At 39.3% G+C, this 25556-nt stretch overlaps 1 protein-coding gene across 1 annotated transcript; it reads left to right on the top strand.

Annotated features, from left to right (window-relative positions):
- Positions 1–1728: 1728 nt before the first annotated feature.
- LOC129276136 (ER membrane protein complex subunit 5-like) lies at positions 1729–25556 on the top strand. The gene is made up of 4 exons (XM_054912567.2): positions 1729–1900; positions 19125–19177; positions 21129–21232; positions 23381–25556. The coding sequence occupies exons 1-4, from the start codon at positions 1825–1827 to the stop codon at positions 23472–23474; spliced, it is 327 nt and encodes a 108-aa protein (XP_054768542.2). The 5' UTR covers positions 1729–1824; the 3' UTR covers positions 23475–25556.

The following is a 25556-nucleotide window of genomic DNA, read 5'->3' as shown; positions in this document are numbered from 1 at the left end:
ATGCGAGCGAGAAGCGCTAGCTGAATTTTTTTTTTATAACCATTCAACAGTGATTATTTGGTATCTAACTGAACAATTAATGAGAGCACGTATAGCGCGAGCTGATTTTTTTATTTTTTTTATTCTGCACTTTTTTGTAATTATGATCACCAATTATGCGTATCTCGCTAAAACAAATAATAAAAACTCGAATCATAAGAAAAAAATTATGCATATTGCCTTGGACACTGGATCTTTAAGCCCCGTGTTATTCTACTGAACAGACCATGTCAATCAATAGCCACTGCGAGCGCGAAGCTCGAGAGAAATTTGGATTTTTATATAATGACGAAGATATAGGCCTATATTAGTGATTAATATTGTCGGGAGATAACCATGACTCGATAAGAAAATTTACAACATTTGAAGAGTGGAAGTGCTATTTTGGAGCACTTTACAGCTTGATTGGGATGCTCATGACAGCATTTACTTATTTTACTGTACATTTTTTTTTTTCAGTTTTCAAAATTTATAGGGGGGAGGCATCTCAAAAATTAATTTTTTAATCAGTAAATTTTTACTTGTATAATTCATTTTACTGTTCCTAATCATCTGATCATTTTGTAAAGCGCTGTGATCGCGAAATGATGTTATTTTCGTAAGAGCTTTATTCAAATGAACTTAATGTTATTTTTATTATGATTGTTGTACGTTGTTATTATTGTTGTTTTTGTTTTGATTATTAGTATTATCATCATGCATGTAAAAAAAAAACAATTCTCACCCTCCGTCCCAGCTATAATTTTCCATAGTCCTACGTGAATGTTTCTTTTTGCTTAACATCTTATTATGCACTTGCATTAATCTTCCCCCTAAAATAGGCACACAAAGGTGTTTATTTTTTCAGATGGTCAGGTAGCATAGGGTTGACCCCCATGCCCGTTTTATAAAGGATTTACAATCATGGTAATTTTGCCCTCATAATTAATGATAACAGGGTTCAACACTCAATAGTAATAAAAACAAGGTTTACATGGTAACTGATACAATGACAAAGTTTTTTTAATCTTTCAAGATTTTTTATATGCTTCACAAAACAAAAATATTCATCAAAAATTAATGTTGATTTAATGAAATTATACGAGTGATCGTAAGCAGGTTTTTTTTTCTTAAATTAAAGCCTTGTTTAGTTAAAGGGGGGGGGGGGGGGGGGGGTGTCATAGGCTAATAATATTCTCTTTGGTCTCCTCTGGGGTGGATCTGGACTTTCATGAGGGGGGGGGGGGTAAAAATCATGAGAGCAGATTTTTGGTGGCGAATGTTATAGGCTTTGGGGCAGTGGCGAAATGAGCAAACAAATTTGATGGGCGAGATAGTAGTTGGCAAAATTTACAAAAAAAGCAAAAAATTCAACATGAAGCCCAATATTGTGATAGATTTTGACATAATATCCAGAAAATAGTATCATATTTTTCCCTTCTCTCTTTCCTTTTCCTTATTTTTTTTTGTGGGGGGCCTGCCCCCCCCCCCCCATCTGTGTGCCACTGTTTGGGGGTCAGGGACCCCTGGACTCAGAGGCGGTTATGTTCCTCTATTTATCTATATATATTTTAATTTTTGCTTCTCACGCCGGTGATCACTTGAGTTATCAAATTTTGGGACTGTGAACTCACACCTTTGTGTGGTAGGGTCCATGTTGTTTCTGTGATCCCATGCATGGACAATGATGATCCGAAGTTTAGTCATTTTGTTCATGAATATTCATTAGGCTCGATTCGACGCCGATGATGACCGAGCAAGCTAGCTTATTCGCCCTGAATTAAAATCTGTGTCGAATCAAACATCATGGCCAGTTCCAGTCATTTTGTCGTTTTATTTGGCATCATTGGACTTGCTCATGCATCCTACTCAGCCGCACAACGTAAGTATTACTGTTTAAAAAAAAAGTGTTATAAACTATCCGGATTGGTATGCGAACAAGGAGGATTGATAAATTGTTTGCCAGGTCACCGCCAACCGTACGCCAGGGACTGCGACTGGGACTGGGCTCAAGTGGGAGTTACGGAGCCCGCGGCCGCCGCTCCGGCGCCTTGCGGTGGTGGTGTTTTTCTCTCAATTTTTCGGCTCTGCCTTGGGTTTGGTTATTGCCTTGCATCATAAGTTACCTTAGCTGATGGGATTCAGAAGACGGGTTCTTAATTATCCTTCATTGAGGAGTGAGGGCAACAAGAAATAAAGAAAAGTAGATCTAGAATAATAAAGTTTAAAGGTATATTGTATGATTGGTTGATCTCAGACAAGGGCAATGAATCAATTTTGAAATTATTACATTTATTAAATACCTATATTATTGCTCTATTTTATCACGGAAAAGAAACTTGCATAACTTTTTTATTTTCATGATATTGAGGGGTAAAACATATATTATGACTTGATCGGTTAACCGTTATAAGGTCGAGCTTTCTTATTGACGCCCTCTCGGGTTAAAAAATAAATTGATATTACTTTATTAGAACACCGTTCGAATCATGCATATTCATTACGACTCATGCATATTGATGAATACGTCATGGCGCATGCGCAGTATCAAGAAATCCCCGTGCAGTACAACAAAGTGCAGTACTGTGTGTGTGCATAGTAGCTGAGTAGAAAGCAAACAGCGAACGGTGCGTGCAAGCTCAATGATCCGATGCTAGCCGAGCCAGCTAGCGACATGCTTGCGCTCTGCATTATAGTTTCAGATATAATGCACTATTAGCGATAGCACACACAGGATAAGAATATATTGAGCTGTAGCTCCATGATTGTATCGTACGTGAAAAGGGATTCAGACACACTGATTATCTGACGTGAATGACGAAGCAAATGGTTGCCCAATACGGCTTACTTTCGGAATCTTATGTCATGAATCTGAAAGTACTCCAAGACCATGGACCTATTACGAATAGGTCCATGCCAAGACTAAAAGAGATACGAGAATCCCAGAGATGGGCAAGGGCCGAGTTCCGAGTTTGATCTTTATTCTGTGGATTGTAGCTCCTTTATGCACCTTTTCCCTTCATACATAGCTTGGCGTGCTATATACGGGAACTAGAGCGAGGTGCTAGCGCAGCTTACTGTATACTGACTCCTTGGCCCTTCCCAAAGGAAAGGGGGAGGGGGGAGAGAGAAGAAAGAAAGAAGTGGATTGGTGAAAGAGAATCAGGAGAGCCATCATAAATACAACATACCCTGATTTAATATCTTTCCTAAATGTTTCAGTCAGTTTCAGATTATTTGGCTCCACTCGCAAAGTACAGAGGAGAAATTGGAAAAAAAAGTTAAAACAAAAGTATTTAAAACTCTAAACAGACGGCCACCACCATTCTGTCTACAGGCACAGCCAAGCATGAAGAAAGGGAAAGGGCGAAGAGAAAAACGATTACTTTCAGGGCGGGTTCTACGATATAAAACAGGGTTTATTTCATACGGGGTTAAATATAGGCCTATAGTAAAACAACGAAGATTCAACCCCAATGCAGGGTTAAATATAGGCCTATAGTAAAACATAACGAAGATGCAAACCCAATGCAACACTAGACTACTCTTCGTTTGTTTAGATTGAACCCGCGAGGTCAAAAGGTGAGCTGAGAAACCTGTTGATGCGAAGTACGCACGTGTAGTCTACATTGTGTAGACCGTGATAGCACGCATCAAGTTGCAAATTTCGAACAAGCAGAGTAGAGGCGTCATGAGCCAAAAAAAAAATGAGGGGGCAGACATGACCGTACCGGTACCCCCACGCGCACACATAACCAACACACACACGCCCTCCACTGATTCACTTACCCCCAGTGATTCACCTAACCCACTGATTCACTTTCCCCGAAAAAAAATGTTGTTTCGTGTGACTATTCAGGGGTGTGTGTATGCGTGTTATGGGGATGTAGTGTGTTGTGTTTGGTAGTCGTATCGTACAAAATACCAACAGTCCAGGAGGTGGACTAGCTAGCGATATGCTTGCGCTCTGCATGCACGTCTACTTTAGACATAATCCACTATTAGCGACAGCACACACTGGACAAGCATATTATATGGAGCTATATAGCTCCATGATTGTATTGTACGTGAATAAGGATTCAGACACTTGGATTATCGAACGTGAATGACGAAGCAAAGGATTGCCCAATACGGCTTACTTTCGGAATATAATGTCATGAATCTGAAAGTACTCCAAGACTAAAAGAGATACGAGAATCCCAAAGAAGGGCAAGGGCCTAGTTTGATTTGACGGCCACCTCGCTCTTTGCGCTCGCATCAATATTGTTAGGTAGATGACAATCAGAGATATCTATGATGACAATCCTGTTCATGATAACCAAAAGTGCTTAGAATGTCAGAATTTTAGTTCAGAATATCAATCACTTTTTAAGCCCAAGTGATTGATATTCTGACCTAAAATTTTGACATTCTAAGCACATGTGGTAATCATGAACAGGGTCAGGAATGTCATCTAATTTTAACTAAACAATATTGAAGCGCGTATAAAAAGGGCGAGATGAAAAATTGTCATATGTCTATATATAGACGGCCACCCCCATTCTGTCTAGGGCCGAGTGTGAAGAAAGGGAAGGGCGAAGAGAAAAACGATTATTTTCAGGGCGGGATACAAAATAGTAAAACATAGAAGGAAAATAAAAGTTGATGGGACCATGGAGGACACACAGTATTGACATGAAAGTAGGATTATTCTTCGTTGTTTAGACTGAACTTGCGAGGTCAAAAGGTGAGCTGAGAAACCTGTTGATGCGAAGTATGTAGCGTAGTCTACATCGTGTAGACCATGACAGTGTGTGTATCCGACCATTGTCAAGTTGCAAATTTAGAATACAGTGTTATTTGGTCAATGGGGGTCAATCTTTACAAGCAGAGCAGAGGCGTCATGAGCCAAAGCAAAAAAAATTAGGGGGGGTAGACGTAATTAGGGGCAAGATTTCTCGGAAAACTCTTATTCTTGCAGCCACACAAGAAAGCTTGTAGCTAGATGTGGAGTAATGAGAAGTTGAGTATATTCAATATGGTCTATGGTAGAACCGTTGCGCTCTAGGTATGCAGAGGGGTGAATTTCGGAGCCGACCCCGGGGGCCGACCGGCATGTTTTACAACAGAACTTTACAAGTCACGCCGTTTGAAACAGGGCAACGAAGTACGTGAAAGAAGACTAAGCAAACTTGGAGAAGCAACGTCCGAGGGGATAGTAATTTACGTCTGCTTTGAAACGTGTATCAATAAGGATTTCCAGAGAATGGATCGCAGAGTATTTCTCCAGTATGGGGAGGGTGGGGGTAGCCTATAGGCCTAATCAATCCATCAGTGGATGGATGGATGGATGACTGAAAGAATGAATAGATGGATGAATAGGCATATATATGAATGCGTATCCGGACATCTACCCCCTGGACATCCACCCCCCGGACATCCACCACCCGGACATCCACCCCCCGGACATCCACCCCCTTAGGACATCTACCCCCTAGGACAAGTACCCCCTAGGACATCTACCCCCCGGACATTTACCCCCCGGACAAGTACCCCCCGGACATCTACCCCCCGGACATCTACCCCCGGACATCTACCCCCCGGACATCTACCCCCCGGACATCTACCCCCCGGACATCTACCCCCCGGACATTTACCCCCCGGACATCTACCCCCCGGACATTTACCCCCCGGACAAGTACCCCCCGGACATCTACCCCCCGGACATCTACCCCCGGACATCTACCCCCCGGACAATAACCCCCCGGACATCTACCCCCCGGACATCTACCCCCCGGACATCTACCCCCCGGACATTTACCCCCCGGACATCTACCCCCCGGACATTTACCCCCCCGGACATCTACCCCCCCGGACATTTACCCCCGCCCCCAGACAGGCTACCCCCGGGCATCTACTCACGGATATTTTGGATACGGGGGGTAAATGTCCAAGGGGTAGATGTCCGGGGGGTAGATGTCCGGGGGGTAAATGTCCGGGTGGTAGATGTCCGGGGGGTAGATGTCCTAGGGGGTACTTGTCCTAGGGGGTACTTGTCCTAAGGGGGTGGATGTCCGGGGGGTGGTAGATGTCCGGGTGGTAGATGTCCGGGGGGGGTGGATGTCCAGGGGGTAGATGTCCTAGAATCATATGAATGGATGGACAAAGACAAATGGATACCAATGACGAATAATAGATAGGGGCGCCCCATGGGAGCTGTTGTTGAATGGGCTACCCCTTATTAAATAAACAATAAACAATTAAAAATAGATGGAAAGATGAACTTTTATTGCAACAAATGAGAGGAAGATAGGCCTCCGGGATACACGCATACAGTGTGTGCACGAGCATGGACCTATTCATAATAGGTCCATGGCACGAGCAGTTCAACTGTTGAAAAAATGTGAATGACTGTGGTGCGTGGCGACGTGAGCAGGACAAAGACATCACTCACATCTTGATTGGCATAACGTAGACTTATTTAGCAATGAAAGTGGAACCGGGAATTGGGACTCCCATTTTCCTGCTATAAATATAGGAAAAACGAATGATAACTGTTGTTTTATAGCCGAGGAAATGGATTCTTCATATTGGGATTGGGACCAAGGAGATCCCGGCGTGTCAAAATTTCACAACTCATGGGGAAAATAATATAATAATCATTTTTGATGATTGAAAAAAAATGTGCTCAGTTCACACTGTCACAATTTTTTTTTTTGGTGGGGTTACCTGCAGAAAATAATTTGACAAAGCAAAAGAAAAACATCGTTGGTCATTCCATACATTTCTCAAATTTGACACCTATCAGAATTCCAGGGGGTGCTGCCCATGGAAAATAATACATGCCGCATCCCCAGCTCCCCCCCCCCCCCCGCTTCCAAGAGGCATATAATCGCGGAATAATTAATCGTATCAGCAAGTATCAGATCAGTCAAGGCGATCGTATTGATCGTAGAAAGTGTTGGAATATGGTTCAACTATTTTGGAGATCAGTTATGAAAGGCCAATCGTGCATGGTGTTCGTGACGGATTGCACTATTGTAGGAATAAGAATATTTTGGGGCGGAAAAGTCGCCTACTTCCAAGCGGTGGTGATGACTTTCGGGGAAAAAAAGAAATTTGTGTTTGAAATTTTTGGGCAAGCCCATTCTGGCGAGGTTCAATGGGTATACGCCTATTCTGATACATGTATTTAATGTATGGTGATGTGATGCAAATATGTTGCCGATAAAAATATAATATTTTGCCTTTATGTGTGTTTTACAACTCACGGGGGGGGGGGGGAGGGGTCAAGGAGAATACAGTAATAGCTCTGAATACTGACTGAGAGACACTCCGATCTGCAAAAGTGAAGGCAAAGCTGTCATGGGGCAAGCAAACAAGTAATACTTTCTTGAATAGGCATACCATAATAAAGTTTGTGAGAATAATATTGAAATAAAGAGAAAAATAACATTGAGAATGCGAACATAAGGAATACACACAACCTAAGGTTAGGAATTGTATAAACAGCGAAAAATACAGAAAGATGTTATGAACATGCTTTCACTATTCATGAATGTATAATGCAATGATATAAAGGGAAAATGTTTTAAGTTGAATTTAATTTTAACCAGTGGCGTAAATAATGAACATAACAAATGAAGGGGCCAGATATACATATAGGGCACAAATCTTGATTTTTTTTGTTGTAATCTATGATAGATTTTGACATGATATTCAGATAATAGTTTCCCTTCTCTCTTTCCTTTTTTTTCTTGGCCGTGACAAATTTGGGAATCCATACAGCCCCAAGCCTTATTTTGAACGCCACTGATTTCAACTGAATATCATCAGAAAAATATTTACAAGGTAGTCAAGTGGCAGCCGACGCAGCGTGTAAAAACAGTATGAATTTCATTGCATGATAATAATAAAATGATAAATAATGTCATGTGTGGTTAGCGGAAACGAGGATAGGACGTTTTGTAATTCGCTATGCAGTAAAATAATGAGAATGACTGAAACGATATATATTCAAAATATAAATTTCATGACAGAGAAACGATTCAAACAATAACAGAGTATAATATTATGTTGCGTTCAAATTCCCTTTTGATCGTTCTTTTGATTCCCTTTCAACAATCTATTTCTTTCTTCCTTTCTTCTCTCTCCTCCTTCCCTTTATTGGGGCGGCCGAGCTAAGGATGGAGGGGGTATCGGATATAAGGAAGCAGTTTAGGTGTTATGGCACATGACAAGTTCAATTCAGTGGCCTAGTACTAGTAGGTCCATTGGTAAATTGCCAATTCGTCAACTGCCAACTCATCCATTCACCACATGGTCTACATTCATTTAGTCCATGCAATGCTAATCCGTCCATCAACATTTCATCGAACAACCATTTGGTCCAGTTAGTCCAGTATCCAATTCATTTTCATTCATTTTGCACAATAACACGTCCAATAACCAAATTGTATATGGACTAAATGACTATTGGATCAGATGGTTATTACACGGAATGCTGTGGATAATGAACGAACTGATGGTAGACCAAATAATGATAGTAGACGAGTTGGCATCAGACGAAATGGAAGTAAACCGATCCGATCAGTGGACTAGCGCCTAGTATCACGCCGGTATAGATAAGGAGGTACAATGTTGGAAACGATGCCCAACGGACATGCCCGTATCCAGGATCCATGATTGAGCCCGACTATTTTGGCGCCCCTGTGAACTTTTCGGAAAATGGCACCCCGACCCGCCCAGCACGGCTATCATAGGTGCCTTAAATGCAGTTTGAATTATCGTATTTCTTAATCACGTGAAAAAGGCATCGAAGACCACTTTTTAATGTGTTCATGAAAAAAACCATCCATGAATATGTTTTAACCACCTTTTGAAAAAAATAAATGCGACCAGAAAGCACAGAATTTTAAACAATTTTGGGTTTCAATTTAGTTCAACTTCTCATCAGAGTGGTAGACCATACTAAAATTATGTGCGGGAGCTGTAATTTCTTAACCGGGGGCGGATCCAGCTTTCGCCAATAGGGGAGGGGATATTTTCATCTCTTTTCCGATCGAACATTCTGAGTTTTATTGCAACCGTGAACATGATGGGTATATGTATTATCTAAACAATATTGATGCGAGCGAAAAGAGCGATATGAAAATTGTTCATATTCTTACCTAGAATTTGGAAAAATCTATGAGCACTTTTGGTAATCAAGAACAGGGTGGGTATCTATCAACATTTTATGCGATCGCGAAGTGGAAGCTGACAATTTTTGAATTTCCAACCCAACACTGGACATTATAAGCACTTTTCACATGTGTTTTATAATCATGAACAGGATGGGTATCTAATTAAATAATTAATGCGAGCGCGAAGCGTGAGTTGAAAATTTTTGATTTTCTGACATAAAATTTGGACATTCTAAGCACTATTGGGTAATCATGAACAGGATGGGTATCTAACAAATCATTTAATACGAGCGCGAGGCGCGAGCTTAATTTTTTTGATATTCCAACACAAAACTGGACATTCTAATTTGTAATCATGGAAAGGATGGGTATCTATTTAAACAATTGTTTGTGCGAGCGCGAGGCGCGAGCTTAAAAGTGATTGATATTCTGAACTAAAATTTTGACATTGACTAAGCACTTTTGGTAATCATGAACAGGATTGTCATCTAACTAAACAATATTGATGCGAGCGCAAAGAGCGAGATGAAAATTTTTCATATTCTTACCCAAAATTTGGATAAATCTATGAGCACTTTTGGTAATCAAGAACAGGGTGGGTATCTGTCAACATTTTATGCGATCGCGAAGTGCGAGCTGACAATTTTTGAATTTCCAACCCAACACTGGACATGATAAGCACTTTTTATAACCATGAACAGGATAGGTATCTAGCTAAATAATTAATGCGAGCGCGAAGCGTGCGTTAAATTTTTTTGATATTCTGACCTAAAATTTGGACATTCTAAGCATTATTGGGTAATCATGAAAAGGATGGGTATCTAACAAATCATTTAATGCGAGCGTGAGGCGCGAGCGTAAAATTTTTGGTATTCCGACCCAAAACTGGAAATTCTAAGCATATTTTATAGCCATGGAAAGGATGGGTATCTATTTAAACAATTGTGCGAGCGCGGAGCGCGAGCTTAAAAAGTTATTGATATTCTGGCCTATAATTTTGACATTGACTAAGCACTTTTGGTAATCATGAACAGGATTGTCATCTAACTAAACAATATTGATGCGAGCGCAAAGAGCGAGATGAAAATTTGTCATATTCTTACCTAATATTTGGACATTCGAGTAAGCATTTTCGATTATCATGAACAAGATGAGCACTAACAAAACAGTTTATGCGAGCGTGAAGCGCAAGCTGATTTTTTTTTATATTTCGATCCAAAGTCGGACATTCTAAGCACTTATCTAACCATGAACAGGATCGTCACCTTACTAAACAATTAATGCGAGAACGTAGAGTAGGATGATTTTTTTTTGTATTCTGATCTAAAATTATAGGCACTTTTGGTAATCATGAACAGGATGAGTATTTGATGCGAGCAAACATGAATTTGGCGCCCACCCCCCTCCCTTGGTTAATTGAACCTGAATTTGGCGCACCGGGACAAACATAAAATAGGCGCCCTCGTGTGGTGAACATCCATTAGGCACCCCCCTATGTCAAACATCGATTCGGCAACCCTATGAAAAAAATCGATTCGGCGCCCCAGCCCCTAGGTTGAACATCAATTCGGCGCCCCCTCGGTGCCCCTATGTCGAATTTCAATGCAGCCCCCTCTTATGTCGAACATCTATACGGCGCCCTGAGGTAAAACATTAATTCGCCCCCCCCCCTCCACCTAGGTTGAACATCAATTTGCCACCCCCTATGTTGAACATCAATTCGGTGCCCCCCTATGTCAAACATCTATTCGGCAACACTATGGAAAATATCGATTCGGCGCCCCAGCCCCTAGTTTGAACATCAATTCGGCGCCCCCTCGGTGCCCCTATGCCGAACTTCAATGCAGCTCCTCCTATGTGGAACATCTATACGGCGCCCCGAGGTAAAACATTAATTCGCCCCCCCCCCCCCCCCCACCTAGGCTGAACATCAATTGGCACCCCCTAGGTCGAACATCAATTCGGCGCCTCCCTAATTCGGACATCAAGTCGATGCCCCCAATGTCGAACATCAATTCGGCTCCCCTATCTATGTTGGACTTAAATTCGGCGCCCCTATAGGTCGATTATCAATTGGGCACCCCCTCCCTAGGGCGAACATCAATTCGGCGCTCCCCTTTCCCTCTTTTGTTTTCCTCCTCTCTTTCTTTCCCCCTTTTCTCTTTCTATTGTTCTTTCCCTCATTTTTTCTCCCCTTTTCTCCCTATTTTTGGCGCCCCTTTTTCGCCTACCCGGGGGGGGGGGGGGGGGCGTGCCCCGAGGGCCCTCGAATACGCGCATGGTGGAGCTACGGATATAGAGAAATAAGGACAAAGATGTAATGCAAATATAAGAACTCTTGAAATATTTTACATTTTCTAGGCAAACAAGAATCCAAAGCGTATAAATAATGCCCGGCTGAATAGACCTCCGTTTGCATCCTGTTTGATATGCTCGCGTTTAAATAAAATTTCCTGCAAGTTCCATTGCAGGCTAAATAAAGGGCAGAAGTAAAAGCTTTTTCTTTGAGAGGGGGGAATGACGATAAATAAAAATACCAGCAAGTGCGATGGGTGATAATCAGGGGCGGCGGAACGTATTTTCATTTGGGGGGCAAAAGAGGGCATTAATATGTGTTTTTTATGCAATTGAAATTTTCACCATGAGATTATCATCTGCGTTAAGTAGTTGTGCGTTTTATACTAATTAAGTTGAGCAAAGCCTTTTTGAAGTCTTTTCTGATTGATTAAATATGTAATCAGGCTTTATTTTTCCGGGAGCGAGCGTAGCAAGCAAGCGGTTGGAAACATTTTCAAATCTGAAGTTGTGAAACTCGCTTTTTGGTCAATTATTACCGCGCAAATTATTGTTAAAAGAGCATCCTTGTGAGATGTTGTGAGCGCAAATCGCGGGCTCAAAATTTTGGACATTGCATGTACTAATAAGACCTGAAAATCAAGCATTCCGAGCAATTGTTTTTGTTGTCATGAAAAAGATGTGTATGTAACTGAATAATGGACGCGAGTGTGATATTCCAACCTGAAAACTGGACAATCTAAGCACTTTTTGAAACCAATAAATAATAATTGATGCGAGCGCGAGCCGAAAATTTGTGATATTTCAACCTGATGGACATTCTAAGTTTTGAAACCAAGAATAAACAATAATTGATGCAAGCGGAAAGCGCGAGCTGAAAATTTGTGATATTCAAACTTGAAAATTGAACATTGTAAGCAGAAGTTGTAACCAAAACACTTGCACCCCTCTCCCAAAAAAATCCCAGTAGGGAAAAAATGGAAAGTGCCCTTCTTTCAAAATGATGTGAGTGCGAAGCGCGAGCCAAAATTTTTGTGATTTTCTAACCTAAAATGTATTGTTTGACTTCAAAAAAGGTATTTTATTTTGAAAAGGGGCACACATCATTTGAAAGAAGGGCACTTTCCATTTTGAAAAAAAAAGATTTTTTTCCTACTGGGATTTTTTTTTGGGGGGTGCAAGTGCTCTCTGCCCCCCCCCTCCCCCCCCCCCCCCGGTGCTAATATGGCCTTGGGTTAAAATTTTTAATGTAAGTTGAAACTGGTATTAACAAAACATGTTGGTTTGACTGCATCAAATTTTGATAACGATGGTTTTCTTTAAAATATATATTTTTTACCATTTCGATCCATTACATGTTTGCATTTATTTTGTTATTGTCCGTTGACATGCCCAGCGCTTAGAAGTCGTGCCAAAACGTGATTTTGCATAGAGCACATTCGCTGAACCATCATCGGAACTTCGGAATAACAAATAAATGGAAGACCCCTTCCCCAAATAATTCCGCCTAGCTGTATGTCCTCGATATATCTCTCCATGATACGTACGCAATTTTATTCACCAAGCCCAGAGGACCAAGGAGGAGTGGGGTGAAGGGGGAGGCACCCAGGAGACGTCATCATCAATTTCACTGAGAAAACCGTACTAAAGTTTTGGTCACAAAGTTGGACAAAGTCAAACGTGATACTTGTTTAGTATATACTACCATAACAAGTTGAAAAGAAAAATACAAATAGAAACTTTCGGGGGGGGGGGGGGGGGTTAATCGATGTTACATAAACATCAATTGCTTATAATATACAGGCCTGACGTACCGGTATCATAGGCGGATCCAGGAGGCCAACGGGGCGCCCCCACCCCCGGTGCATAATAGGGGGAAAGAAAGGGAAACAAAAGCAGAGGGTGGGGGGAGAAGAAAAAATATAAGGAGGAAGAATGAATAAAATAAGGTGAGGGTAATTCAGACTTGGGGGGGGGGAACTATGTCACTGCATAAAACAATTAGCCCGCGCTTCGTGTTCGCATTGCCTCAGGTTCGATGGAATATCTATTTATCAATACCTATTGATTTATTCATTCATTCAGTCATATTTAAAAAGGTTTAAAAGATCAGAGTTGTAATTACTGTTTTTTTTTTCATCTTGGTCCTTGTATAATAAAACATAGTAAAATAGCGATTACAATAAAAAGGTATTATTCATATCAAATTAAAGAAATATCAGCTAATCGATATAAACAAAAACAGGCCTTAGTAAAACAAACAAGGGAACTACCATATACTAATTCAAATGCTTGAGCGCAGTTAGCCCAGCTAAAGCCGGGGTATCAGCATGGCCCGCTGGGAGAACAGTTTACGGAACTGAAGTCGCTATACCCGGTGCACCATAGGCCCTACGTACCGTTATGATCAGAGGCAGATCTAGGATTTTTCAAAGGGGGGGGGGGGCACATTTTCCCGAGGAAAATTTGACAAGCAAAAAAAAATGATTATATCGATAGATTTTTACATAAGAAATATTGATTGTGCCTCTGAAGGGGGGGGGGGCGGGGGCACAGCCGGCACGTGCTGCATGGATCCGTCAATTTTCAGGACACAATACACGATTTCCGAAAATTTTACCTCGCGCTCGCATTTTTTATAGGGCTTATGAGTAACTGTTACGACTATATAGATACAAAAAAAATAGCTTTGAGCTGCGGATCGATCGGGGAAAATATTTTTCAACCCCGGCCTCCCTCTTTATTAGTGAAAGCTGGATCCGCCCCTGGATATTGTAAAAAAAACACTAGGCCACGCGGTATTTGTTCAATTTAATTGATAAATACGTTGAGGCAGTATATTGACGAATTCAGTGGTGGAGAGCTATAGGACACACAAAGCAAATAACGAAATTGACGGCCAAGCTAGTTCAATACAAAATGATTTCTAATTTTTCCTTTAAAAAAAATTTAGCATAGGCCTATTATTCAAACAATTAAGAAATTACAACGTACTACACGTGATAATAATGAACACATCAAAATACAGAACCTGAAGAAAATGATAACAATTCAGTGAATCGGAAACAAAACAAAAATACATATAAAAAACTAGAAAAAATATAATAAATAAGAATATAGCCCTTTCTCTCCCTTGCACCTTTCTCCCTCCCTCCCTCCCTCCCTCCATACCCTCCCTCCCTCCATACCCTGGAGAAATAAAGAAACAATACAAATCAACGAAGCAAAGATGAAAGCAAGAAAAAAGCCGTCAGACTTTGTTTTCAATGTACACGCTTTCTACGAAATGCAATAGAAACCGGGAAAGAAACCCGTGCATTCACGGTGTACAGACTCCGTACCCGCCCATGCGTCTGTACCGCCGTGCATCGGCACTTGATTGAAACTCGCGCAGAGGCGAGAGCTAGAGATATGAATATTCATGAGCAGGTATTGATGTCATTTGGTCTCAAGGTGGCGCTCTTCATTTTTTATGTTAGTTCGAAAAACAAATAAAAAAAAAGCTCACTCGGCAAATCTTCTCATCTTTATATATTTTTTTGAGAATAAAAACAGTTCTTTCTGGCCAATGCAATACATTGTATGGACTCAGAACTTGTTTATGAATATCGTGGAAAGCAAAGAGTGAAATTTAAAAGAAAGTTTTGAAATAAACCAATGACACAATTTACCTTTAAGTCTTATTATTTATTAGTCTTCGACCAGGGCAGTAGACTAGAGGCGCACGGCCAATATTGGAGACTGTCTCCAATGTGGGAGATTATCTCCAATATCAGAGAATTTTGTAAAGAATTTGGGTATCCAATTTCAGAGACAGTCTCCAGTTTTGGAGACCAATTTCCTTTGTTTACATTTGCTGCAAAAGGATTACCTTGGCGGCAAAATGTGATAAGGAGATTCCTCATGAAAAATTACCCCTTTTCACCGTCTACTTTAAAAATTCACCGTCTACTTTTGTTTTGATAAGGATTTTTGTTGTCAATCACACACAAAACAAATGGGCTTCTGACCTCAGTGATACAAAATTTTGGGTGGAAAAAATCATGCTTTTGTTGGTGTTGTTTCTTTTGTCCTTTTGCAAAGCAAGTCTCCAATGTGGGAGATTGTCTTCCCTATTGGAGAGAGTCTCCCATTTAGATTGGGCCAAGCACACGACGTACAGTAGGTATGTTGCAAAAAAAAATCTCAGAAATAAGGTGTTTTCTTCGTGGCATCATTTAGAGCTCATCAAGACCTTTAATTTAACACCTCATTTATCTCAATAGCCCCAGAAATAAGAAAGTTATTGTAGTTTTAAGGTCGTAAACTCGTATAAATCGCCTATTCAATTCTTATGTATTCCTTTGTTTTTTAAGCCAAAAGTTGTGATCTTAATTGGGACCAAGGTGCACTAATAATAGAAAACAACAATGCGCACACATTGGCATGTGGAAGTGCCCAACAACTCCCAACAATTACAGACGCCGCCGAAACAGGGACATAAAAACACACTTAGCGTCGGTAGATTTCATTCAAATTTCACCACAATATAGTTAAAATGTTGCTCTATCGGAATGAATACCTTTTAGAGTGGGATGATACCTGTAAATGTGAATAGCAAGAGGTTGAAAGCAAGGCCAAAGTTCCAGTAGCACACAGAGTCGCAATATCACCGAGTGAGATTTTTTTTTCAAGTCTAGACAGCTGCCATAAACATTCAAGTACGTAAAAACAATGATGTCATGGGGAATAACCTTTCCTTGCACATGCAAACACAATACAAAGCAATGCCCCCATAGTCGCCCTGCAATTATAGCCAGCACACTCAATGCCTCATTCAGAATGCACCTAGAGGGCGCTTTTGCAACATACCAACACGACGCAGGCTGCCGCATTTGATCTGCGATAAATCGCAGACACAGTCCCCGGACACAGGAGTGACAGTCACTGTGTCACTAGCCTGGAGGCTCCTGGAGAGTAAAAATCATGCTACTATACGTAGGCTTACTCTCCACGGAGCCTGGGAGGGCATGCCATTGCTCTACACAAATGGGAGTATTTTTGGCAACAGCAATGTTGGCTTTGTTGCTCCAAAATACTTGTTTTCTTTAAGGTTTTGAGCCCAAACTTATGTAAATGGGATAAAATACATTATGTAAGCTTTTGGCACTAAAGATACATATTTTTAATCAAATTAAACATAAATAATAGAAAGTATTATTAGTAGAGAGGCGTTTACGTACAGTCTGTTGTTGTCGCCATCTTGCCGTCTTTGTTATCGTAGCCTAGGCTGCAAAGACGCGTATAGAGGGCGACAATATCATGAGCAGTGCCAACTTAGATAAAAGAAAATTCGGCCGATAAATATCATGAATCGTGAAATACTTTTCAGTTTGACATTTTTAAGTTACGATTAATTTCACAAAACAGTTAGGCCCCAACTTGGGCCTATATGCGTATGCACTTCCTGGTTGGTATGCAAATGAGGGGACAGATGACAACACCCACTCACTATTGTATTTCATTATATGAAATATATATTCTAATTTGCTCCTCATTGTCCTGTGAAACAAAGTTTTTTCGTCACTGAAGTTACCATTGTTTTAACATTTCATGGGTCAGTCAAGTTGGTCCTTATCAGGGGCTGCGGAAGTGGGGGGGGGGGGGCTTCAGCCCCCCCCCCCACTCTTTTCCAAAACCATGTACAAAAAAACGTAAAAATGACCATATGATTATGATTTTTTGCTTGGTCAGCCCCCCCACTTTTGGCTCAGCCCCCCCCCCCCCCCACTTTGAAAACCGTTCCGCGGCCCCCGCTTATTGTCAACTCGGTTAAACAATGAAATATCATATGAATCAAAAACAATAAAAAACCAAAGAAATACAAATAGTGAGGGATATTGTTGACTCTTGCAATTGATATCAATGAGTTGTGCATATAACTGTTTTGTGAAAAATAAGCCAAACTTTAAAATGTCATAAACTCTTTATTTCACATCCGATTTTGATGAAATTTTCAGCTTTATGCTTGTTTGATTTTTCTCTATTGATTCAAATCAACATTTTTCTGGAGTGGACTTGACCTTTAAGTTTAATGCAGTGGCCTGAGCTAACTTGCTCTGGCCTCTGCTTAGACTCTTTCTTCATGGCAGTAGCTTATTATTGTGCGGGGTTGAAAATAATACAGTATATATGGGGAAATAAAATATTCAACTGAAGAAGGAACAGAAGCTCAATCACACATCAAACAGAAGCAAACGGAGCGGAGAAGATAGAACTTGACTCTGAAGACACAGGAACAAAGTTGAACTTAACTCGACGAAGTGTGGTATTGCACTGCTTTTTTATTTGCTGGGCTTCCTTGCCTCAGTAAAACTCATAATTGCATTACAAAATTAGCATATATTTAAATTACACAAAATCAACCAATGAAAATAAAGAGAATGGAGAAGCCAACTGAAAGTGGAAAAGTCTAATTCATAAAAATAACCAATAAGAGATAGAGGATGGAGATGAATAAGATGTTGGGATGATTACATAATAAGAATGTTGAACAAAAGAATCAGATGTGGGAATGTAATGAATGAACACATCTGAATAGGAAAGGAATGACAGGAGAAGTAGGTTGAAAGTCAAATGTAAATGGATGACAACAGAAAATCAAGAATGTAAACAAAGCTGAACTAATTACCAAAGCTTGAACTATAAATAACTAAACTATTAAAGGAAACCAAATGTCAAAATAATAGTCCTACAATTGTAATGATACAGTAGAGTGGAGTAGAAAGGCAGCTGAACTAGCGGTCAGTAGCACACTCTTTCCGTTCACCATAATATAAACAACAAAATAAGAAGGTGAAGGGTAAAATATGTTGAAATGTCTTGTTCTTTATTAAATCAAAATCCGTTGAAAACTTGAAATCACAGAGTCAATATCACACTTGAAGGTTGGGTAGACCTCAGCGAGAGCTTACAGTGAGAACTTGTTCACCAAACGAAATCTCAAACTAAACTGATCTTTTGCCTCGGCCGCGCTACCAGCAAAGCCACGTGTGTTACAAAGCCCATGTGTTTTATACAGAGATAGACGGGCCAATCAGAGATTGACAATGCGAACATTAAACACCCTGCTTCAAGACCCAAACCAATGTCATATCCTAGTTTCATCCCCACAAACCATGTCCATTGCATGATTTATCGAGCTCAAAATGGGCAGAGCTTTAGACCCCTAAAGAATGTTGGTTCGGTATGTACACTTACACGTGTCAAGAATTTGTGAATGAAATTTCGTAAACAACAAATATTGTAGTGCAAATTACTTTGCCCAAAAAAGCTCATACTGGTGATTGTGAGTACGAATTATTTTAGTTTCCGCATGGATTTCTCCCATTCAATAATAACCCCTGACTGAGGAATCACCAACTCAAATATCCACAGGGACTTAACTGTAATAGCGCCCTCTTTATATAATTTAATCCTTTCCAGCATTTTCTTCAATTGAAATATTTTACCCAAAAAATGCGATTTGCTACATTATGGAGGAGAACTAAAAAAAAAGTTAAAAAAATAACTTAATAAAGTGTTTGAAAGTGCAGAAAAAGAAATTGTTTGTAGTACCAACATATATATTACTATTATCTTATAATATATTTTTTTTCATCCACTCAGATCGATCGTATCTAAGATTAACAGAGCAAGAATTCACCAGGTTACCAACTGATGTAAGTATGATATACATTATGGAGTGGTCATGTAAAGGGAAAGTTTACCCTGAACACGTTTCAATAAAATGTTTTTCAATTAGAGCAGAAAAAATGGATAAAAACATTGGTTGAATAAATTTTTACAGAAATCCATCAAAGAATCAGGTTTATTATATCTTTCAGCTTTGAAAAAAATATTAAAGCAGCTGCCTCATACATGTAAGGCATGTAATATAAATTCCATGTGTTCCCATTTTTTAAAGTTCTTGACTGAAAATATTTTACTATTACATGTATATAAGTGGGTCTCAAATTCTGAAGATATGATGAATGAATAAGTACAATCATTAGTACAATGTATTTTCATTTTTCTGTGAAAATGGTATATATGAAATTTTATATCACATGCCACATGAGGGATCTATTCACATGTGATGCCACAAATGTCACAAATTCAAAACTTTAAAATCCATAAATTTATGGATTTTCACCAATATGATGCTTTTGTTTTTCTGCTTTCATTTAAGCCAACTTTTTTTCCCCAGGGAGATCTTCCACTATTACAATTAACTTTAATGGGAAAGCTCACCCTGAAGTTGGTTTACTCTTAGAATTAGTACAATCAGAAAAATGTGAAAGAAACATATTAGTGAAGGGTTGGCCCCTATCACAATCCTTGGCTTTTTAAGGGTTGCCCATATGGTCTGTACATGAGACAGTGATCATGTGCGCATCAGCATTTAAGCATGACTCTATGTTACACTTAACTCTTTATCAAACACCACCAGGGCTCCGTCTTACAAAGAGTTACGATTGATCCAATCAATCGTAACTCTATTGAAATCCATCAGTGTCACAATTTTTTCTACAGGAAATTTGCAAAATGTCCTAAGTTGTAAACAAAGGAGATCACACCAAATTGTCAAGAAATCACTGAATTTATGGATATACATTCATATCTAGATTTTTTTTTGGAACAAACATGCATTTCATATGTTGACTTTGCTGGAATTCCATAGATTGATCCGATCAATTGCAGCTCTTTGTAAGATGGGCCCCAGGTTTTGCATTGCTGTGGTAAACACATATATGGCAATAAGTCAAGGGAAATGCTATTTTCTGTTATGTGCACTTCAATCATTTTATTACTGGGGGTCGCCTTCAACAGCGTCTGTATTAGTCATCCTTTCATGAGACAAATGATCACTCAAGTCAACGCAATTAGATTGAAGTATGACTTAGAGTCACACTTAAATTCCTAGCTGCGTGCGGTAATAGAAAGGCATAACCGCATTGGTCAGATCATGCGAAGAGGACGCGCGCTTCTGCGTATTGATCAATAAGATTGCATGTTGCATTAGAGGCACTCGTCGGCATTTAAGTGCAATTAAAGGGGGAGTGAACTATGTGTGGTCTCTTATTGACTGTGTGTTATAAATACATAGTCTTAGAATATAAGTTTTTAGATATCTACTAATACTACAGAGAATAAAATTGACCTATAACTGTATTTTATAGAGAAAGTAAAATGTTTTGAGAGGAAAAGTAATTGTTTTGCTACTTGGTAACATAATTATTGTGGTATAAATGTTTTGAGTACCGTAATGAGTAGGTAATTAGCATGTTATCATTCAAGTGGTGTTATATTACTAGACTACACTAGTATTATGGGTCAGGAAACTGGCCAGGTATGAGTAGTTGAGGACTCGAGATGGCGCTATTGGTTCATATCTGCTTTAAGTCATACTTAAATCTTTTTGAAACACCCCCAGAATATACAAAATGAACAGATGTCAGTAGTTTTAAGTGATTGACGTAATGGAGAATTTACTGTTCATGTAGTCAAATTTTTGTCTAAATCATACATATTTCTATGATTTCAAGAGAACGTTCATCTAAAATCGCAGAATCTGCTGTACATGTACAATGCATTTCTAAATTTTTTGTTACTACTTCTCTTCCCTTGCAGATCTTTGTACAGTGTATAGTCAGTTTACTAGTGACGTGTTACGGGGTGATAAACATTGCAGGAAAGTTCAGGGAGATACGAGCTACAGTGGAATTAGAATCTAGGTGAGAAAAAAATTACAATGTCCCTTCCTGATATGGTAAACAATACAAATAAGAGCCATTTTATTTATTTTTTTCATATTATTCAAAAGACATTTGAATTTATTTGATTTGTACAAAATAAAATGTAAAATTGTTAACAGTATTTTAACTGGGCCTTTTTAGACCAGGGGGCCGTTTCATAAAGCTATTCGTAAGTTAAGAGTGACTTTAAGAACGACTGGTGATCCTTTCTTACGCGCTAAACCATTGCCAATGAATATATTTAACACAAGAAAGGATCACCAGTCACTCTTAAAGTCGCTCTAAACTTACGAACAGCTTTATGAAACACCCACCAGGGACCTGTTTCATAAAGGACTTGCAACTGTTGTAACTTTGCCATAATGGCAACTACTTGTACCATGGTAACAGAGCTCAGCAGCCAATCAGAATCAAGGTTTCCATGGTAGTTGCCATAATGGCAAAGTTACAACAGTTGCAAGTCCTTTATGAAACACCCACCAGGTTTTTACTGACAGGGGGCTCTCACTCTGCCCCCCTCCCACCATCAAATCTCTGTTGTAAAATGTATGACCACCACAAATTTCAAGAGGACATCAGTACACCTGTTAAGTGTGTTGCAGTGTGTATTATTTTATATTGCATTGTATTCAATTAGTCAAATGAGATGCATATTTTTCTATTTTTGTAATTTTTTCCCTCAGATTGTTTTACAAAAAGTCGGTGTGTAGCATTTCCAATATTACTGTTTTCTAAAAAAAAATGAAGATTTCAATTAATAAAAAAAAAGATTCATACAAATGTATTTTATTGTTTAAAATGAAGGGGTATATAGGAATTAGCTTAACCCTTATTAAACTGGAGGGGGGGTCAATTTGACCCCCCCTCGACAAATTTCATCACTACGCCGTCGCGCAAAGTTTTTTTTATCGCGCCGCTCACTGACTTTTTACTTTCAAGTCTTGCGCATCTTTTGAGACCAAAATTGCGATGCCCAGGGACGCGGTTCTGAAATAACGCAACATTTTGTAAGTGCATGTCAGACCCGAAATTGCTCAAAAACTTGATTCCGTGTACAAAGTCAATGCAAATTGTGTTTTTCAACCAAAAATCATAGATGTATGATTATTTTTACTTTTGTTGGGTTAAATATATTTATTTCATGCTATTTATGATCGCAGAAGGGTCCCCGACAAAGTTCATTGGAAAAAACAATAAAAAACAAAGGTTTGAAAAAACAAAGAAATACATAAGAATTTAAAAAACAATAAAATACATAAGAAATTAATTATATTTTTGCATTTTTTTGTAGATATTTGTTAGAAATGTAATATTTGATACTCCAACCAAAAATTAGCATTCTACTAGCTATATCAATTGAGTTAAAGGCAAAAACATACACAAAAAACAAAATTTATGGCAAATTATATACGCTTATTTGCATAATAATAATAATATGACCATTTACATAGCGCAGTTACTATGTGCATATACTCAACTGCGCTTTGATACTTGGTATCATATTATTACCCCGGCTGTAGCTAAGCCGCCATATTAATAGGCGCTAAAGCGTTAAAGGAAAAATCCTACCGGGTACCCATTCACCTCACCTGGGTCGAGTGCAGCACAATGTGGATAAATTTCTTGCCGAAGGAAATTACGCCATGGCTGGGATTCGAAGCCACGACCCTCTGTTTCAAAGTCCGAAGACTAATCTACTGGGCCACAACGCTCCACGTTAATAATTAATAAAAGATATAAAGAATTAATTAAAAAAAATTTTTACCATACAGTCTTGTAGTTTACATCCGGCTCTACGCGCGCGCAAATTTTCGAGGTGATCGCGCGATCAGCGGCCGAGATCTGAGGGGGGGGTCAAATTGACCCCCCTAGTGTATACTGGTCTGAAATAGCCCAGTTAAGATAGGGTTAATACAGTCTGGTGAATGGTTGGTCAGTCAGTCCATGGCAAATGTTTTGATGATGGAAATGAATGATGATGATAATGGTGGTGGTGGTGGTGGAGGTGGTGATGATTTTGATAGCATTAAAGTCGATGTGATGAAGTAATGACAATGATGATGACGCAAGTGAGATGATCAGAACAAGATGGTAATGTCATCTATTTTTTTTCCTAATCTTCCACAGATCTATGGATACGTTGTGCAACCGACCATCATTCTACTGCTTCTCTCATAGAGGTCAGGTCTTACACCAAGCAGAAGAAAACCAACATGGCTGATCAGTCATGACCTTTGAACTTTGATAGCACTCTAAACTGATTGGTCAATACCTCCCTATCAATGGCGTACTGTAGCCGTGAGAGAACATGTGAATGCAACGAAAGTTGCTCTAATAATTGATGATAATTATTATGTTTGTATAGCACTTACCACTTATTTTATTCTAAGTCTTTAAGCGCTGTACAAATAATGTGGCATTATAACCCTGGCTTCAGCAGAGCAGCTATTTACATGAACTGCATTTCAAGTCCAGGGGGTGTTTCACAAAGATTTAAGTATGACTTAAGTCACACTTAAATGCCGATGTGCACATGATATGCAACGCGCAATCTGGTTGATGGATACACAGTAGTGCGCGTCCCTAATGTGGTGATGTCTTCTATACCGTACGCAACTGGACCGTGCGACTCTTAAGTCACACTTAAATCTTTCTGAAACACCCCCCTGGTGGGTGTTTCATAAAGCTGTTCGTAAGTTAAGAGCGACTTTAAGAACGACTAGTGATCCTTTCTTATCGTCAATGATATTCACCATTAAATGTTCATTGACAATTATTTAGCGTGTAAGAAAGCTTCACCAGTCGTTCTTAAAGTCGCTCTTAACTCACGAACTGCTTTATGAAATGGCCCCCCTGTAGTATAGCTCATAAAAGAGGTGGAAAAATAATTTGTTAGTATTCCAATGAGACTGTTCACACAAATCATGCTCTCTTTCTGTCTCATAAGTAAAACAATTTAACGGACCCTTCCTTTTTGACCCAGGAAGCTTTAATACAATTTGAAGAATTTGATTGCACAAGTATTTTTTCAAAGATTTCCCTCAATTTCATCACACACTAAAGTTAATACGTGTATGTACTGGGAGCAATCATTGGCATTCTCGAGCATAACCTAATCAGTTGCTTGATACATCCAGCTTGCAAATTTCTGTAGAGTTTATTTTCAATTGGTCTAATGCCAATTCGTCCAATTACCAAGTCGTCTACTCTCATTTGGTCTACCGTCAGTTTCGTCCACTCACCACATGGTCTAATTGCCATTTCGTCACCTCATCATTTCTTCTAATATTCAGTTGGTCAAATAGCTTGGAATAAGTGTTAATTGGGGGATATGAATGATAATGAAATGGATATTAGACTAACTGGTTATGAGACGAAATAGTCAAAGACGAATTGGTGATTAGACCAAGTGATGATTGGACCAAATGGTTATTGGACCAAACGGTTGTTAGACGGATTGTTGATGGATGGAATGGCATTAGATTAAATGAAGTAAGACCATGTGGTGAGTGGACAAGTTGGCACTAGATGAATTGGCAATATTCCATTTCTAGTCACATTTGGGCAATTCCATAAATATGTATGTCCTACCCTCTATAATTAGGACCTTCTTCAAATTATTTGTCTCTGTTTTTTTTTTGTTCTTATAAAAATTTGTAATGCTCTCAAATTATTGCGACTTGGGCAGTTTACGAAGTGAAGTAAAAAATGGAGGAAAATAGGGATCGGTTGTACAAAAGGGTAGATTAAAAAAAAAATGGGATGAGGTGTTAAAGTTATTATAACCTCATTCTCATAGGCCCGTATTCTCAAAAGAGGATTCAGTTGTACCATGGTACAAAACCATGCTATTTTATCGCGTACATGAATGCATGTCCAATTATAAATGCACTTTTTTGGCAGAGGGCACTAAATTCATGCTTGAAGGAATTGGGACAATACAAGACATCTGAATATTCCATGATTCTGTACCATCGTTCAATTGAAACTTCTTTTGAGAATACGGACCATAGACTTTGGGCTCACTTTGTCATGAAATGTACTATCAGGCAAGGACTAGAGGTGACAAGGCCTTTGCATTTGCCCCTCATTGTCGGATAAACCTGCTGCTTCTTCCTCTTGCCAGTCTTTCTGCTGAGTAGTTAACACCGTTGAATTAGAAATAGGTAGAGCAAGTACAACATGGCAGCATCACTCAAGCTTGACATTGTTCACAAAGTTACAGTACATACAATATAATTTTGCCATTTGAAATTTTGATTGTCAAATCTTGTGTAATAAATGTGACAAATAATTTTTGTGA

Source organism: Lytechinus pictus, chromosome 14 (genome assembly GCF_037042905.1).
Source record: "Lytechinus pictus isolate F3 Inbred chromosome 14, Lp3.0, whole genome shotgun sequence".
Classification (NCBI taxonomy): Eukaryota; Metazoa; Echinodermata; class Echinoidea; order Temnopleuroida; family Toxopneustidae; genus Lytechinus; species Lytechinus pictus.
The sequence above is the reverse complement of the archived record's forward strand: the minus strand, read 5'-3'. Positions and strand labels throughout refer to the sequence as shown.